We start from the raw sequence: 18,033 nt of genomic DNA on the forward strand, positions 1-18,033 counted from the left end.
GCTCACATGACAAGTTTAATACGACATGGCGGGTTTATAAACCTCTATCTATTGGCATCCAAGTATTTGTCGATAATTAATAATTATTATTTTAAAATGAAAATTAAAATAGTTGAACAAAATAATAGGATTGTATGTTTAATATCTATATATAAATATGTATATATATATTTTTTGAGATAAGTGTTTAAAATATATATTGATCCATAAATATTGGAATTATAAAAGATATTAAAATTAGAATATATATTAAAGTACGATTCTTATATTAAACCTGATCGAATCATTCTTAACTCAACATATTCATAGAACCTCGCCCTGTCACCAATTTATATACAGGAGACTCGCGCAATCCCTAGCTCCAGCCCGTCGATCCCTCGTACCCGGCCAAATCCTCCGCCGCCTTCGTCTCTACGGCGCCGATTAGGTGCGTCGAACGCGAAATAATCTAACCAAGTGTGTATTGCTTCGATCTTTGTGGGTTGTCGCGAGAAATCAGCTCGAGTCGCGACCCTAGCTCGCGTGCGCTCAGCCAGTGTGTTCCGAGGTGTTTCAAAACGCTAGGTTCTAATAATTGTGATGCATGTGATATCGAATACTTCGAAATATAAGCTGAAGCGTGATATAACACGTTTTAGTGTACATCAGTTGTCATCTCAAATGTGTATCTGCTCTTGTTTTACTGCAACAAGTCGTCTATATAATGGCTATAATTTATGCTATATGTTGTTAATCTATTTAGGTTGAATGGGTGTTTCGAGAGATGTATGTTGTTAATCTATTTCAGCAACAACTTGTGTATCCCTTTGGTATCCTTATTATATTGTTACCTTACATGCATAGCATTATATTGCATTTTACTTGACATTATTTACATGTCTTTATATATGTCATACTTTTATCGGTTTATTGTACTTTGGCTCTGACCCGTCCTGAGGGCGACTGCATTGGTTACCATTGCAAGGGTTTAGGTGATTTTGTCTTAACTGGTGGAGTGCCAGTTGAGCCTATTGAGGTTGAGTTTAGTGTCGTATTGTCCCAGGTGTTATTATTGTTGTTGTTGTTGTGACATCTATAAATTTCCTGGGGTATGTCCCGTGTATAGTTGTATTATGAATTTGGAGTATTTTGAGGATTGTTATGTTGTATCTTTTTTGTATCGAGCCTTGCCGGCTCTATGTGTGATTATATGGTTCATTTGTTGTTGTTGTCGACACTTATTTGTGTTATATTAATTTTGTCGAGTGTATATTTTGGTATATTTTGAGTTTTGATTTTCTGGTGTGTCCCTCATGCGTTGAGGTGATGCTGAAATTTTTCTTGGTTAAAAAGATAATTTTAACTCGTTTTCCGATTACGTCATTGATCCTAATTGGTTGTTAATAAATTGTAATTAGGGCAACGGACCCTCACACCCTCGGTCTCACTAACAGCGAGAGATATGGCGCCGCCAGCAACTAACGGTGGTGAAGTAAGGCGGCAACAGCAGCAGCAGCAGCAGCAGCCCGGCGCCAGCCAGATGCTGACGGGGATAATTAGGATAGCAGTATTTTGGTACTTCGCGTCCAAGTTCTTCGGACCTAAACAATCTCCCACTCAATCCTCTAATCAAATCTCCAATCTCTTTCACAAAGCGGAACCTTTGGTACGTTGTTCCTCCCCCCTCTAAATATGTATGAGAAACAAATATTCCATTTAGAACGCTTGCAGATTCTATTGTGTTGTTGGTGTATCTTTGATTCCGAATGGTTCGTACCTTTACCGGGTGTCCCACCTATTTGTTATCCTGCTCACAGATGAGATAACTTATAGATGTATCCGTGTTATCAAACACAGTAAGAGTCCATATCAGCCTGCGGTTGTATTGAAGCAATAAATCGTGATTATTTCCTTGTGTTTCTCAGCTTGGAAAATAATTGAAAGAGTTTAGTATATCTATTTTGGAGATGACTTGGAAGGAATCTAGGGTGGCACCTAGTTCATGAATCCTGTATAATGGTTAATAGGTTTTAATCCATCTAATGAAACATATCCAAGGGCTTATGGGAAGAAATTATTCTGAAATAACAGTTCAAAAAAATTGAGGCCTGAAATTTTTGTATTTAGAATGATGTATTAGCAGATTGAATTTTTTGCAGGCATCATACGTGAAAGGAGTTATCGATTGACGAAAACCCACCATAATATTTTTCGGATCAATTCATGGAACAAAAATATTTGTCAACCTTTGACAAAGGGGAACTTCTGAAATCTGATATATTTCCATACTTTTTAAGAGAAATGTTTGCCTAGACTATATCTTTAAGATGGAGCCTCGAGAAGAGAGTTTGTGGGCGTAAGTAGCTGCCTGAAGGATTTGAATCATTTCATTTGTTCAACAAAATGGTAACAAAAGCATAGGCTAACCATGCCATGCCAAATAGAAGTAGACGTGGCATTTAGCTAATAGACAACGAAGGCAAATTTTTGTTAACGTGTTGAATTTTCCAGCGGGAAATGAATCACTTGAGGGTTAAATTTGTGTATTTGTGTAAAGAACCTTTTTGGATTTGCATGCACATAAGTGGTGATATTCTCAATTGAGCAAAAATTGATGGTTTGAAAGTGACGACTGTCTCTCTATAGGAGTTATACTTGTCACAATAGAACAAATATTAAATTACAAAGGGTCGGTAAGGCTCTCTTTTGCTAATCATGGCAACTAAATAATCGACAATATTGGTTTCCAAATGTCATCTATCATGCAATTTATCAAGTAACTTAATTAATGGGAATAACCTTCTTGAGAGTCGTTGTGTTCCTTGTCATGGGTATTTGTTATGTAGTGGGCATTTTTAAGCTGTTAAAAGTTTTATTTGGAAACGGAAAATGAATCATTATCATAGAACCAAATCATTGAAATTAAATGACACTTTTAGTTCCAATTTTTGGCTCAATCGATGTTTAAACCTCGGAGACAGATGGGTACCACTTGATTCTACTACGGTGGAACTAACCGAAGCACAATTAGTAGCATGTATAATATTCTTTAGGTTTCATATTTTGTTTGATCCTTCAAGAAAAAAATCTCACGATCTGAGGAAAATTGGAATGCTCTTTTAATTTATTTATACATGTTTTCCTCACCCCAGCTTGGGAGAAAACATGTAAAGAAATAACACTATGGCCAGCTTTCTTATTTTAGCAGAGTAGGAAAGTTGACATTCTGTTACGGCCTCAGCAAGATCAAGCAGCTGGAAGTGGATAACCCCTTTATTTTGCAATTATTAGGTTATCTGTTTGTTATCTTTTAAATAAACCATTATCCCATGTGGGTAATGCAGGAGATAGGGATACTTATCTTGGTTGGTTTTTTTTTTGAATTTCTAGTGATTAGAATGACATTGTATTTAAGCAATTCAAAATGAAATAATAAAGCAGCAAAAAAATCTTCATTCTCAAACAAATAGTGTGAGATCGCGAGGATCTTTCCTTTCGAGACTTTAAACATTTACAAATATTCACAATAGGGAGGCAAGGGCGAAAATCTAATAAACCGAAGGAATTAACCGAATACGATGATCGATCGCTTCAACGCCCCATAAATCGATCTTTGCACGGACACGCAACACATTCTCATGGATAAAGATGATATTTATAGGCTATAGCGAGAAAAACTAGTAGTTTTATCTGACCCGATACTGTCTTCAATTTTTTTGTAGATTGAGATTTGACCATTGTCATGGATTTCAGCGTTTTTTTAACTTCAATTGTTGTTTACCTTCTTATTTTCAGGATATGTGGTTATACCTTTCGGCTGAAGAGAAATTCAATGATTTTGGCAGCGAAGGAAGCCTTATCTGGCATGAGACAAATGTACCATATGCAGTTTGGAGTGCGGAGAGTTTCAGAACTGTATCATTGAAGTATTATCCTTCCGAGGTGATGGTTAAATTGTTGCTGACGTAATTTGTTTTTAGTGCTGCACATTTACTGTTCGTGGATTTTTAGACGTTCCTTTGTGTTTTCACAACCGGACATTGTGTTTCTCATTCATTCTTTTACAACACGGGATTAACTTGTAAAATTTCACTTGTTTTTTGTTCTTAGGCTCTAAAGAAGAATGGTACTCTTTTTGCTCACATTTTCTTTTCTAGATCTGGCTATCCGCCAGATCCCAATGATCCCGAGTACCAGCCATTTGCTACTTTTGGGCGAACCCACTGTGAGACAATATTTCTTTTCTTGTTATTATGATTGCAGGATATGGTTGCGTGACTTGTGTGTGGGTATCTAAAGCTTATGAGTTTTTCTTTTTGTATATAGCTGTCGTGATGTATTTACCCAAGTCGAAAGCTGACAAAAGGAAGAGTCTGTTGGGGAACTCAGAAAGTTCAACTGATGGTGAAATAGTGTCCGAGGTACCCCGTACCCCTAGTTATTTATTTTTTTACTTGATGTTTAAGAAATTTCGGTTCGCATGTAATTTTTAATCTTAATGCTAGTGTGTTTTTTGTCTGAATATTAAAAATGTTTTTACATGGAATTATCTTCTAAATTTAATTTTGGGGACTTTGTGTGACGTATATTGCAATATAAATGTATTAATTTATTTGTTTTAGGTGATCGGAAAATCTCAAGTTGAAGACAAAGAGGATGGAGCAGTTGAATGGATCTCATACTGGAAGCCTAATATTACGATAAATTTGGTTGATGATTTTACAAGGTATACTTATCCCTAGTATTCATTCGGTAGATTATGTTGAATTTTTAATATTAGTAATACTAATGCAATAACCCTCAATTTCATCAATAATTTATGTGCTTGGTGACATATTGGCACCAGATATGATTTTTTCCAATCCAGAGCTGTCTTGGATCAGCCATATTTGAAACTTTAGCCAAGGTTTATGTGCTTTCTACACACACACAAAAAGGGGTTGGGTTGGGGAGGTGGCGGCATTGTTGCTCTCCATTGTTTAAGGAGAGTTAACCTGAGTTGCTTGTTACAAAAGCAATAGTCCATAACAAAAGATATGAATAATGGGTGTTTAGTGGGACATAAAATGTTTGAAGGCATACCGCAGATGAATTTACTTTACAGGCATATTTTATTATAAATAATGAATTTGTAACATACTGTGCCATTCCTCTATGGTAAATTTTTTACGTAGTTTTTCATATTCTGATAGTTTTCTTCACTTATTGGTAGTTCAGCTGCTATGGAAACCAACATAATAATATGTTATGAAAAATCATTTACCCTACAGTAGTATTAAATCTAGGAGCAATTGTTTGTGGAGCTTCTGCTGCAATTTTAGCATTTGTGATTTGTTAGCACTTGCAGCTACGATATACCATGTTTGGAACACGAAGAATAGGGCGATTTTTGAAAACGAAAAGCCGAATGTTGACGCTATTATTAAGAAGATCAAGATTTTAATTTATCGTTGTATTCCGAGTACGATATATGTCATGGATGATGTGTAGTATGTATTTTGACGTTAAGAACTATGTCTTTGTTTTAGTCTGGGGATGCCCAGCGTAGTTATATTTGTACTATTATTTTTACCTAATTTAATGGAAGTAATTTCATTTAAAAAAAAAAGAAGTAAAATTTCTTTGTGAATCTGATGTTGGTTTAGATAGTCGGGGGTTCTGTGGGTTTGCTATGTTTGATTGTAGTTGTGGTGGTGCAGGTATTTCATGATTTTCCAGCATTATTAGCTGCATCAGTGGCAAATTTTCTTATTTTGGATTTTTTTGCAGGTATCCTCAGAATGCAGTTCCCCCAAATATCGCTCCTTGTATCCTTGATTGTCGTGTTTAATATGCTCACTTGAGTTGTGTACTTGGCTTATACTTTTTGTTTCAAGTGCTCTAGGTTACCTTTTCTAGTAAGGTAAACCTTAATAGTTGAAATTTTCTTTTACAGAGTTATCCCTTGCTTACGCAGCTATTAGTTTGAGAATAATTTATATCCGTGTTGTTTTCACTTGTATTCATTTTTTGTCCGAGTTGCAACTTTAATGGACCAACCTCATTTGTATGGTGGTCCAAGATTTGTATCTTTGTGAAATTACTGCTAACTGTACGAATTACATCGGGGATATATTTTGGTCATCGGGTGCTTGGATGTCCCGCGGTTATTATTATTTTGATGTTGAGTTTGTTGAGAAGCATGACTATCACTTCCAAGGAACTAATATTGGTATTTTGGATAATTTTTTAACTGGTCATTATTGGAAGAAAATGTATGCCTTAAAACAACCCCTTGTTCATGAGTAGACTGGTTCAAATGTAAATTGGTAGTGCGACGATCGGCTGAACAACAAATAAACCAAACCAGATGTGATGTGGTTTAAGATAGGAAAGGTCACAAACTTTGTGTTTTTCCAGTCAAATGAAAAGAGGTATAAAATTACTTCCTCTATGCAAGCTGGAAACAAGTGGAAATAATTATTCCCGTCAAAATAGGAAAAAGTCTGATGTTCAACCCTAGTTTTTTATATAATTGGAGTGTATCCTTCTAAAATGTGTTGACCGATTTCTTGAAGATGACCTTTAGAGAATTTATCAGACTCGGATGGTTAGTGTTTATATTAAATTTTTTTGGAAAATAAATAAATGGCGAAAAAAATAAATTTCATGCCTCAATTTGTTTTACCTCTCTAAGCATCACTATTATACTTGATGTATCATCTTTCTGTCCTTCCTTTTGTTTTTTCTCAATGCAAGAACTCTTGACAAATCACCTTGTGCTGGTAATGCTTGTTTCCTATTGTCGGTATTGGTTTGTGAAATAGTTGAATTCTTTTTAATGTTTCATTTTATCAATTGATAATTTATTTGGATCAACCCAAACTTTTATGTGTCAATGGCTAAGGTATCTAATCACATTCAACTTTGCTGATAATGAAGCGTTTTCTCTTGTCAAAGAAAGAACGCAAACCATGGTGTAGAAAGTCCATCTTTGACATTTTCTTATCGTAATTTGCTGTGAACCTGCTAGACTAGTTCCTTTCTTTCATTTCTAGGAGGCTAGGGACCAAGGCCGCATGTTAAATTATGATTAACAATATCCTTGTGATAGACGTGGTAGTAACAGCTTATAAACCTGTTTAAGTACAATCTGCCTATTGAACTATGGCTGTCCAGTGGGTCTAACGTAAACTAACTTAGTCTACTGCATAAATTACTCCACTCATTTTTCTGAATGCACGTTTGCCCAATGTCCCTATGATTTTTTTTTCTTAAATTTCAACTAATCTATTTGGTCCAGTTTATGAAACATGCCATATATGATGATTGTGTCCTTTAAATTTATTTGAAATTTGACTGGCATAATCTGAATGGTTGGTTATCTTCTAAGACAATTTTTATTTGAATTTCCTTTAAATGTTTATTATGTCTGTCTAATTTATTAAATGTATTCTAGGCTTTGACGGTCATTTTGGATATGTTTCTTAGTATTTTCTCCTTTTCTGGTTAAGAAACGCATTTTAACAACATAAATTGGTTCGAGTAAATTATTTAAGTCCACCATTGGCTGCCTCTGCTTTCCAATTCTATAACTTAATGGTTATTCTTGAGCGTGCAGTCCATTCTAACTTTTTAGTTTGAGTTTTTTTATATAATTATTTCTGTACATTTTTTTGCCAATTCTATAACTTAATGGTTATTCTTGAGCGTGCAGTCCATTCTAACTTTTTAGTGTGAGTTTTTTATATCATTATTTCTGTACATTTTTTGCCAGGTGGTTTTCATCTGTGTAGATCAGAGTACAGGATGCTTAAGATTCATTCAATATTTCTTGACTTAATTTTAAGATATGAACGTCGAGCATACTACTGGAAACTACTACCCTACCATCTACTTTAATGAGTTTTGGCTACTTAGAGATAAGCTTATACAAATCAATGAAACTGTTCATGAGTTGCCATTGAATTTGGAGCTGAGTCCGATAAGCATGACAAAATGGCAAATATTCCTACAGATTGATCAGTCATTCCAACTTCATAGGAGTTATGGAAGCATGATTGAAGGTGAAGCTGATGAACTTAAGGTACAATCATGTTCTCCATCGTACAGCTTATACTCAACTTGAGATACATTCTGTGTTTCTAGCTTGTCAGCTCTGCCCTGGTGTAAGTGCTATGGAAGAATTTGTTTTCCTGCAACATAATACTCGTTTTTGTAGTAAAGGTCTCTCTCTGTAAATTGTATAATATAATTGGAGACTCAATGTAAGGATGCCAAGTGGAAAAATAAATCTTTGGTTTGGCTAACGAATGTGGAAGGTATTTTTTCTAGAGAAAAAAATTAAGACATGTTATGCTTGTAATGACTATGGGGTTGTAAGACCAAAGACAAGAAGTTATTAATATACGATGGACTGTTTTTCCTTCGAACAACCCACTTTGACAACTGAATAGTTTTCAGACCTGTAAGTATTCTTTACGGTTATGTTTGGATTAGAAGATTTGAATTTGGGAGAGTATTTGATGGAAGGATTTGTATGATTCCATTTTGGTATTAATTTGAAATCCACCATAATAATTCAAAATAACTACTTGAGGATTTCAAATCCATTGTCAAGAGGATTTACCCAAACAAACCAATGAATGTTACTATGAATTGAAATCTTTAGCTTCAAATGCAACAATCCAAAGGCAACTTAAATGATTTAGGTGGACTTGATTTATTCAAGCTATTTTTTCTGAAGATTCTTCTCATCAGTTTTTCCCAGTTTCATGCTCTTGAAAATGACGGTGGTGTATATATGATGCTCTTTATTGTATATGTTTCTACACTTTCCATTGAAGAAGTAAAATTTGCTTGGAGATCATATTTGTCGTGATATTTATGCTTCATTCCAAACTGTTGAATGTGTGTGTATTTAGACAATATACCAAGCTTCCTGGAAGTCAACCAGAACAAGACATTAATTATGAATTTTCTGTCTAGGACGAAATGATGTTGCTTTCAGGAAATTCAATAATTTTTACGAACTTTTTTTAATATTGCCATTTCCTACCATCAGATTCCAAAGCTATTTCAGCTCTAAGTTTTTAATTATTGATGGAAAGTAAGTTTGTAACTCATGTGGCTTTCAACAGAGAGTTTTCCTGGAAGGAAATCCATACCTTCTTGCTGTTACCATGGTTGTTTCAGTTCTACACTCCTTATTTGACTTCTTGGCGTTCAAGAATGGTAATATGTTGATCACTGCATTATATTCCATTTTTATAAATAACCTTTTGCACCCAGAATTGAAATATTTTAGATTCTTTGCAGATATTCAGTTTTGGAATAAAAACAAGTCCATGGAGGGATTATCTGCAAAATCTGTTGTTGTGAACTTCTTTTGTCAACTAATTGTGTTCCTCTATCTTCTTGACAATGAAACTTCATGGATGATACTTGCAAGTTCTGGTATTGGCTGCTGCATCGAGTTTTGGAAAATTGGGAAAGCCATGCATATTGAGGTTTAACTTTAAACTATGATAAAGTGCTAACTGAACTTTATTTTTATTGAGATTTGGATAACTATTATTTTTAGCTGTGATTGTACTTTATCTACCATATTTGAGACTCTTTTTCTTCTAGATTGATAGATCTGGTAAGATACCAATGCTGAAGTTCCGTGACCGTGAGTCATATGCCACAAACAAGACAAAGGAATATGATGATCTTGCCATGAAGTACTTGTCATACGTTCTCTTCTTTCTGGTTGCCTGTTCCTCTGTTTACTCTTTGATGTATGAACGCCACAAGAGTTGGTACTCTTGGATCCTGTCATCATTTACAAGCTGTGTCTACATGTTTGGTAAACATCTCGATCATTTATTTCTTTTTTCCCCATTATCCTCGCTGCTTCAAGTTAGTATTTATGTTTGATTTTTACAATTAATTTTGGAGTGTGTTTTGGGTTTTGTTAATCTAAATATTTACAGAAGTTTGAATATATTCTTGCTTGAAGCATGCCATTAATTATCTCGTAACATTCGTGTTTGAGCTTCTATCAAAACATATTTTCATGCTAATTCAATCAGTTTTGATTATATAGTTGGATTCACAAACTTAAAGTTAGAAATTTGGACTTTGGACAAGTATTGTCCATTGTTTTCAATGAGGAACAAAGACAAATAATCAGCTCAACAGAAGAACATTTGTGGGATATTGTATTATAGAATGAGTTTTATATTCATCTCTTTTTGTGTTGAGTCAACTACATAACTCCTATTAATGGTGTCAACTAAGTAGATGGTAGCTTACAAAGTGACATTTGATGATCGGATTTCCCCCTGTTTTGTTTTAATTACTGGGTAGAACCTTTAATTTGCAACTGTTACTCACTTTCTTTTGGTGCAGGTTTTATAATGATGTGCCCTCAGTTGTTCATCAATTATAAGCTGAAGTCTGTTGCCCATTTACCTTGGAGGCAGATGACATATAAATTTCTGAATACAATCATCGATGATCTCTTTGCGTTTGTCATTAAAATGCCGACCCTGCATCGTCTTTCTGTCTTCCGTGATGGTGAGCATACCCTCTTTCTTAACAATGGGGTGTTGGTAGATTCACGCAGTTACAGTTACCAACTACACTAATAAAATTTTGATCTTAAATTGCCACTGTCCCAGGATATATGAAAAAAAAGTAACTCCAGTATATGTAAAATATGGAGCTTTTCGATCAAGTTAAGTTAAGTTGGAGATGGGAGGAGACTCTCTCTTATGGATGAAATTTGATTAAAGCCAAGGAGGTCAATATTTAGTGTATGTTTAGATTCAGTGTATTGCTGAAACAATTAAAAATAATAATTAAATGTTAGAACAGGATGAGGTTTAAGTCCGACAAGTCTATTAACTTTCAAAACAGTAGTACCACAAATCTGTAAGGTGATTTTGCACTGGATAATACCTTGAGAGTGAAGGTGACAATTTAGTCGGGTTAAGAATACTTGTGACTATTGAAAGAGACTTCACTGGAATGATTTTGAAGAGAGAAGACTAGAGCTATGATTAAGGTTTAGTACATTAGTACATTTTATGGAACAGATGAATACAGTCCTCTTCAGCCCCAACCTCAGCCACCTTCATCTGAGGGACAATAAAATGACTAATACTAAAGCTTAGTTGCGCTCAAGAATGAAAAAAGTTAACAAATGCATTCTTCTAGACTAAACGAAGATGTGGAATCTAATTTGTAAGGATTGCTTCTTCTAGACTAAACGAAGATTTGGAATCTAATTTTTAAGGATTGCCAACTTGTTGAATTGTTAAACCATGCCTGATACAAATAATATGTGATAAAAAAACAAAGAACAAATTTTGTTTGCATGCTTTGAACTGAACAAAGATCAAATGGCCTATTATTTGGTGTTTCAGAAAATTACCTTTGTTCCAAAAATGTACTGGGAGGCGTTATTCCATATTTCTCTACACTTCCATGTTTTAGGCTGTGTTTGTTATTGTTAGTGAACAAAATGGCATTCCTGCTTTTTCTTGTGAATTTTTTTCTTGGTCTGCACATTGATCACCGTAATTTGTCTCTGCAGATGTTATATTTTTCATCTATGTCTATCAAAGATGGGTTTATCCGGTCGACAAGAAACGAGTTAATGAATTTGGTTTTGCTGGGGAAGACGATGATAAGTCGTTAGTTGTTGGGACAACCGATGGTACTGAACAGACAGAAGAAGAGAAGAAAACCAACTGAGCTATTGGCGATGAGGAAGTGTAGAACACCGGGCAATATAGTTATTATATTCTCGTAGCTTCTATTTCGTACAGCTTGCTGCTCTAGGGATTTTGTGATTAACTTAGACTTGGTGTGTTTAAAAAAGTAATACTCCTTTTCCCTTCATTGCATTTTCACTCAACTTATATGCATATCTGCTGATGGTTATTTTATTTTATTTGTTTTCTTTTCTGGACGATTGTCATATACCAGGTGGCACTGTTTTTTCTTATTTATTTTTTTTCAGTCAATAAGATTCCATTTTGGCGGTGCACTCGCGGTTTCTGTCGTGTTCTTGGATGCTATTATGAACTTTTTTTGTTTGGAACATGAGTTGAAGGTATGATCATGCATATTATTTCCACATGGATAAACTACTGATCTCCGAAAAATAAAACAGTAATATATATAATAAATATGTTGAAATTTAATATTAGTTGTTTTTTATTTATTAGAATTGGGTACTAGGGAAAATTTTCTTTTGATTCAGTCTCTTATTGGTATATTTTTTTTTCAGTACCTAGTATTCAGAATTTTACTATAATAGCTTGGCTTAACAAATCCGACTAACATTTTTCACCCATTCTGGATGAACTGACATCTGTTGGTGGAGAAACAAGACACTGTAACTATTCACGCTGGAAAACCTACACCGCCCACAACCATAAGAAGCACACATTGACGTCCAAATGTTTGTTCTCCTTTGTATTTGATGAAAGAAGAGTAATTTTGGGCATTGTATTTTTGGTAAATATACCCAATTTCAAGATTTTTTTTAAGAATTTTTTGTTTGATAACTTATTCGCTTCGGGGTACTAAAATCAAATACCATTTGAGTATAGTTTTAGAATGATTAAACTTTATTTATCAAAATCTAGCATTATATGATATAAATTAGGTACCAACAAAACAAGCAAGCAGTCTAGTTTGACTAGTTAAATCAAACACCAAATTAAGTACCAATTTTAAAACAATTAGACACTATTTATCATCAAGCATTATATCGTATAAATTGGGTGCAAAAGTTGTTTGCCACTAGTTCTTCTTGAAGCCATCCTTAGTAGTGTTTTGTGAGAACACGATAGAGAAATTTCTGCAAACACTCAGTGTACACAAGAGAAACTTGGAGGAGGAGTCTCACAGCATATACATTATTGGTGTTTCAATTGGATAAGGAAGACTGCTAGCTAGTGTTCAAGGTTGAGGGAGGAAGGTTGTGGGCATCACTAAAATAGGAGAATTGAAACGCTTTTATTATTTGGTTTTACATTTTTAGTTACTTATTTTTTCCTCTTCTTTATGTGATACATTTAATTAAGAAAACTGTATTTTTGATAATGTAATTTTGTCACCTTGCGATTTTCGTCATATACGTTAATAAATTTCAATTTTAATCTTGCATGTTTAACTTTTTGGCAGTTTTAATCTTTTTCACCGAGAGTGATGATGTGACATTACATATGTCAACGCTACATAATCAACACGTCGAAAAATGACTAAAATTACCAAAAAAAAAGATATCAAACTAAAATTGAAATTTGATAACATATATAGAAGATCGAAATCGCCAAGAAGCAAACATATTGTTAGGATCAAGTGATTACCACTAAGTCCAAAACTATAGCTGTTAGTCAATGCGCAACTTTATTTTTTTTATACTCATGACAACACATAGTACATCTACATGAGTGCTAATGGGTCGGGTTGTTAGACCAATGAGCCCGGGGAGGTGCGTATCTATGTGCTGATGCTATCTCGTATCACTCAGAGACCGATCTTACCCTTTCTATACCGTCAGTGGCACAGTCATGTTCTCAGCAGAGACACTGTTACTTTTTAAGATATGTCGTCACTCTTTTACGGCCCATCCAGTCAACTAGATCAAGAGACGTAACGTCAGTAGCTTGACACACGAGAATGTACCAGAAAGTTATCTCTCTCGGCATGACTCTCACTCATGCGCTCTTAAACCAACTATTAGAAGTTCAAGTATAATTCATTCTTTGTGTAGTGGAAACGACATATAATTCATTCTTCACAATTTTGATGATTTTTGCTCCAAATGAATTAGTTCTTGACAGTAGAGGTTTATCCAAGTATTAGATGTTTAAGTAATTTGATTTAGTAAAATTTTTTTACAAAAATTAATCGACATCAAAAACAAAATATGGACCCTATCAAACTAACCGTACATCGGCCATTTCTTCTTCTTCTTTTTCATGTAAAAAATTAAATTCTAATTTCCATAAGACTAAGGAAATTTTGAATAATTTAAGATTTATACTTTTATATTAGTGGCTAAACACTTTGCTATTTTTCCCCAAAAAAGTATTGATCTTTTTCTGATTATCCTCTTAACTTAAATATTTTTATATTTTATTTTTAATATCTTGGAAATTAAAGATTAGTCATCTAAATAAAATGCATGTCTTAATGCAAAGTTTTTACCACAATTTAATTAGTTTTTGAACCCCTCAATCGTCAAGCACCCTTTGTCCGTTAGTTCTCTACTCTGATTGCTTTCTCAATTAAATTTTTTTTTTTTGAGTTAGAGTCGTGTTTTGTTACAATTGAATCTCGAACTCGAAACCTCTTTTAAGCTTGATGCTTTGTTACAATTGAATCTCGAACTCGAAACCTCTTTTAAGCTTGATATTTGGTGTCAGATGAGATATAAGTCATCCGACACTTTCTCAATTAGTTTACGTGTAGACGTGTAGTGTTGTGACTTTTAATTTAAATGAAATCTTTGAATCTTCCGAGCTCTTTAATTTGGTATAAAACTAGTTTATCATATATTTTTATGATGATAATTCGACCATCTATATAACTCTAACATTAACCTTATTTTTTCGTTTTGACTTCTCAAAAGCTTTTACTTCGTATCCAACAAGGTTTAAAAAACAAAAACTAATTATTTTTTTATGAGATTTATCTTAAAACTTTTTATTAAAGTATTTAAAAATCTAAGAATAAAATTATATAGCTACGTTCCTTGTTATAAAAAAATTTATATATAATATTATATTAACTTAAATGAAAAAGAAAACCAAAACGGAAGAATTGCAATTTATATTTCATCAAATTATCTTTATTAGCAATGATATAATCAAATATATAACAAATACTAGTGAGTTACTAGCTAGCCTCAAAAAAATCCACGGCAATACCCAAAATTGTTGTTACCAACAAAACCATTAGAACCCACAAAAACTTGGCCGGGTTTAATCTCGTACTGATCGAAAACTCCGGCGCCAGCGTCGTCTCCACCTCCACCTGGCCCTAACAGCAGAGAAGAATTTGCCACTTCAGACATAACCTTAGCAACTTGACTACCAATGTTTTTCTTCAACTCTTCAATGGCATCATGTAACTGCTCCAATTCATGCAACCCTAATTTATCAATAGGACCCTCCCACCAATAGTGACATTGATTAGATTTCCTCATTTTGTCCAATGCCTCACCCCTTTTTCTCTCCATTTCCAATTCATTAAGAATTTGTCCCAACTGCAAGTTTAGTTCACGTACCGTGACATTCCTTTGAGCCTCCACGAGATGAAACGGAGGAGGGTTAGAAGTCAAGTTAGGGTTTAGGTTCAAGAACCTCTCCACTATAAGTTCGACATTCGGATGCCCGAAAGAGAAGACTTTTCCAGCTGGGGAGAATACTATTATAGCAATCTCGACTCCGCAAAGTGTGCAGAGCTCACTAGCTTTCTTGAACAGCCCAGATCGACGTTTCGAGAACGTCACCTGTAAGTGATTCTTCACCTCTATTTTCGCAATCTTGATCTTTTGTCTGCCCATGCTTGGCTTCTTTGCCATGGTGAAATATGTATTGCTAGTACAAAATGAAGATAGACAACACAGCTTAATTTGGTTTCAAGAAGATGGTTGTAACATGGATATTTATAGGGGACTTGATCTTTATTTCAATTAAATGTCGGGTCAGTTTCTTTCTTTTTTGTCTTGATTGTTACAAAAGATATGGGAGTTAGGAAATCATTATATTTAATTAATGGATTTTTTCAGGTTAATGGTATTAAATAACTGTGATTTATTACTGCATTATTGAATACTTAAGGAAAGATAATTTATTGGCAACAAGAAACGTACAACATTTATATAATAATAATTCGATAAATTATTCCATATATATGTGAATTTGACACATGAAATATAAACAGAATCATATATTATCTCAAAAAATATATTAACTCTAGTCTGTCTCATATAAACACACGTAATGAATTTAAATTTAAGTAATAAAAATACACAAAACTTCTTGTGAAACGATCTCATTAATCATTTTTGTTAGACAAATATTTTATTTGAATCACTCTTGAAAAATATTACTTTTTATTGTAAATATGAACATGATTTAACCGTCTCAAGATCTATGAGATATCAGTAAATAATATATCGAATGCCAATTTTGGAGATATCATTCCATCTTCCAGACGAATCACATAATACCAAATCTATGTATATAAAAAAAGAGATCATATGTATGATCAAAAGTCAAAAGCAACCGATAATTCATTTAAAACATGATAATGTTTTGTATGTATTCTCTGGAATGCTAACGATGAATACGTTTTCCACTCGAATGTCATTAATGAGATGGATTTTGGCATATATAATCTCTATTTTTGTAAATGTTATCGAAACTTTGAAGTTAATTTATTATTACTGTCCTTTAATTTCTTCCATATCTTTCTACTATGATCAGAAGGTTTGCAGAACTCATAATGAAATATTGTTTCCGGGACATTTGATTGAACTACCACCAAATAATAAACTTGTTTTATCATACAGGGAAAATAGTTTTTGTGCCCACTAACTCGTTTGATTTTTTTGTTTTCGTTCACTAAGTTTTCAAATTTTGATACACCGGCCAACTTCTAATTTTCGGCTATTTTGATACAATTAATCATGTGACATGTGAAAAAATGATGGTGACATTGAACATGGTATCACAATATTTATTGCATTTATATGCTGACATTGAATTTATACATAAATTCAATAATATGTCAACCAAGTACACGAATTATTATCTCGACAAAATAAGAAATATACTGAGTGTCATGGACGGAGGTAGGATTTTTAAGTTGTGGGGGAGAAATTTAGCATTCTAAAATAATTAATTATTAAAAAATTAAAATATATAATATTTAACAATAGAAATAAATAATTTGACTCATATCATAGAGAATTTTTTTTAAAAAAAAAATCTTATAATGAAAATTTTAAACTTTTGTTTAATGATAAAGTACATAAAATTTAGAAGCAACTATGTCAAAAAAATTTCAATACTTCGATTAATAAAGCTAAAACATTAATCCATGCAAAGTAAATATTAACATATTGATTTAAAATTAAAAAGGAAATATATAAAATAAATTATTTACACGTTTATTATATTTAGATAGATAATTTATATTATATTTGTTTTTTTTTATACAGTTTCAAACTTAGGGATTAAATTAATTACGAAAGTTTGAATAAAATATGTATCAATGTATATCAACGAATAACAATTAAAGCATCAACCATATTTCGTAAAATCATATTTTATTATAATTTTAAGATCTAAAAATTATCACTCTATCTATTTTCTATACTATTATATTAAGTGTGAGGATATGATAATAACTGTCTAGAGAGAACACCAACTTTTTTTCCAATTTTACCCTTATATGATATTAATATTACACTTTTGTTTTTTTTTGTTTTTTTTTTGTTTTAATTTCAACACACACTTTTATTTTTATTTCAACAATTCAAATATCAATTTAGTCCCTCCATAATTTGTCAAATTTCACTTTAGTCTATCGATAATAATAAAAAAGATTGTACACACGCATCGCGTGTGCATAGTAACTAGTATTTTGTTAAAGTTGAGGACATGATAGTAACCACCTTAGGACACCAATTTTTTCTTCCAATTTTACCCTTATATGATACTAATATTACACTTTTGTTTATTTTTTTTTAATTTCAACATACACTTTTATTTTATTTTTTTTATTTTAACAATTCAAATATCAATCTATTCCCTCCATAATTTGTCAAATTTCAGTTTAGTCTATCGATAATTNAATTAAAGCATCAACCATATTTCGTAAAATCATATTTTATTATAATTTTAAGATCTAAAAATTATCACTCTATCTATTTTCTATACTATTATATTAAGTGTGAGGATATGATAATAACTGTCTAGAGAGAACACCAACTTTTTTTCCAATTTTACCCTTATATGATATTAATATTACACTTTTGTTTTTTTTTGTTTTTTTTTT

The 18,033-nt window shown here is 32.9% G+C and overlaps 2 protein-coding genes and 1 long non-coding RNA gene across 5 annotated transcripts; 1 reads left to right on the forward strand and 2 right to left on the reverse strand.

Annotated features, from left to right (window-relative positions):
* The first annotated feature begins 262 nt into the window (after positions 1–262).
* On the forward strand, positions 263–11,998 carry LOC140964191 (uncharacterized). Of its 3 annotated transcripts, none has more exons than XM_073423763.1 (13): positions 263–427; positions 1,398–1,645; positions 3,775–3,921; positions 4,090–4,204; positions 4,306–4,400; positions 4,602–4,705; positions 5,749–5,786; positions 7,809–8,044; positions 9,099–9,192; positions 9,277–9,467; positions 9,589–9,808; positions 10,354–10,521; positions 11,543–11,998. In XM_073423763.1, exons 2-13 carry the CDS (start codon positions 1,442–1,444, stop codon positions 11,701–11,703), a joined length of 1,773 nt encoding a protein of 590 aa, XP_073279864.1. In that variant the 5' UTR covers positions 263–427; positions 1,398–1,441; the 3' UTR covers positions 11,704–11,998. The 3 variants fall into 3 exon arrangements, with proteins under 3 accessions (XP_073279864.1, XP_073279862.1, XP_073279863.1); XM_073423761.1 differs by having other exon boundaries at positions 290–547; XM_073423762.1 differs by having other exon boundaries at positions 309–564.
* Positions 7,246–7,820, reverse strand: LOC140964192 (uncharacterized). The gene is made up of 2 exons (XR_012172838.1): positions 7,629–7,820; positions 7,246–7,532 (listed from the first exon to the last, which is right to left on the reverse strand). It is a non-coding gene; the product is annotated as an uncharacterized lncRNA (long non-coding RNA).
* A 2,874-nt stretch (positions 11,999–14,872) lies between the features above and the next one.
* LOC140964649 (agamous-like MADS-box protein AGL62) lies at positions 14,873–15,550 on the reverse strand. The gene has a single exon (XM_073424516.1). The coding sequence runs from the start codon at positions 15,548–15,550 to the stop codon at positions 14,873–14,875; it is 678 nt and encodes a 225-aa protein (XP_073280617.1).
* Between the last annotated feature and the right edge of the window lie 2,483 nt (positions 15,551–18,033).

This window comes from Primulina huaijiensis, chromosome 18 (genome assembly GCF_012295235.1).
Source record: "Primulina huaijiensis isolate GDHJ02 chromosome 18, ASM1229523v2, whole genome shotgun sequence".
Lineage (NCBI taxonomy): Eukaryota > Viridiplantae > Streptophyta > Magnoliopsida > Lamiales > Gesneriaceae > Primulina > Primulina huaijiensis.

Coding starts and splice junctions, on each gene's coding strand:
- LOC140964191 (XM_073423763.1), top strand. CDS start 1,442: ATGGCGCCGCCAGCAACTAACGGTGGTGAAGTAAGGCGGCAACAGCAG. Junction 4,401..4,601: donor ATGGTGAAATAGTGTCCGAG/GTACCCCGTACC, acceptor TATTTGTTTTAG/GTGATCGGAAAATCTCAAGT. Junction 4,706..5,748: donor TTGGTTGATGATTTTACAAG/GTATACTTATCC, acceptor ATTTTTTTGCAG/GTATCCTCAGAATGCAGTTC.
- LOC140964649 (XM_073424516.1), bottom strand. CDS start 15,550: ATGGCAAAGAAGCCAAGCATGGGCAGACAAAAGATCAAGATTGCGAAA.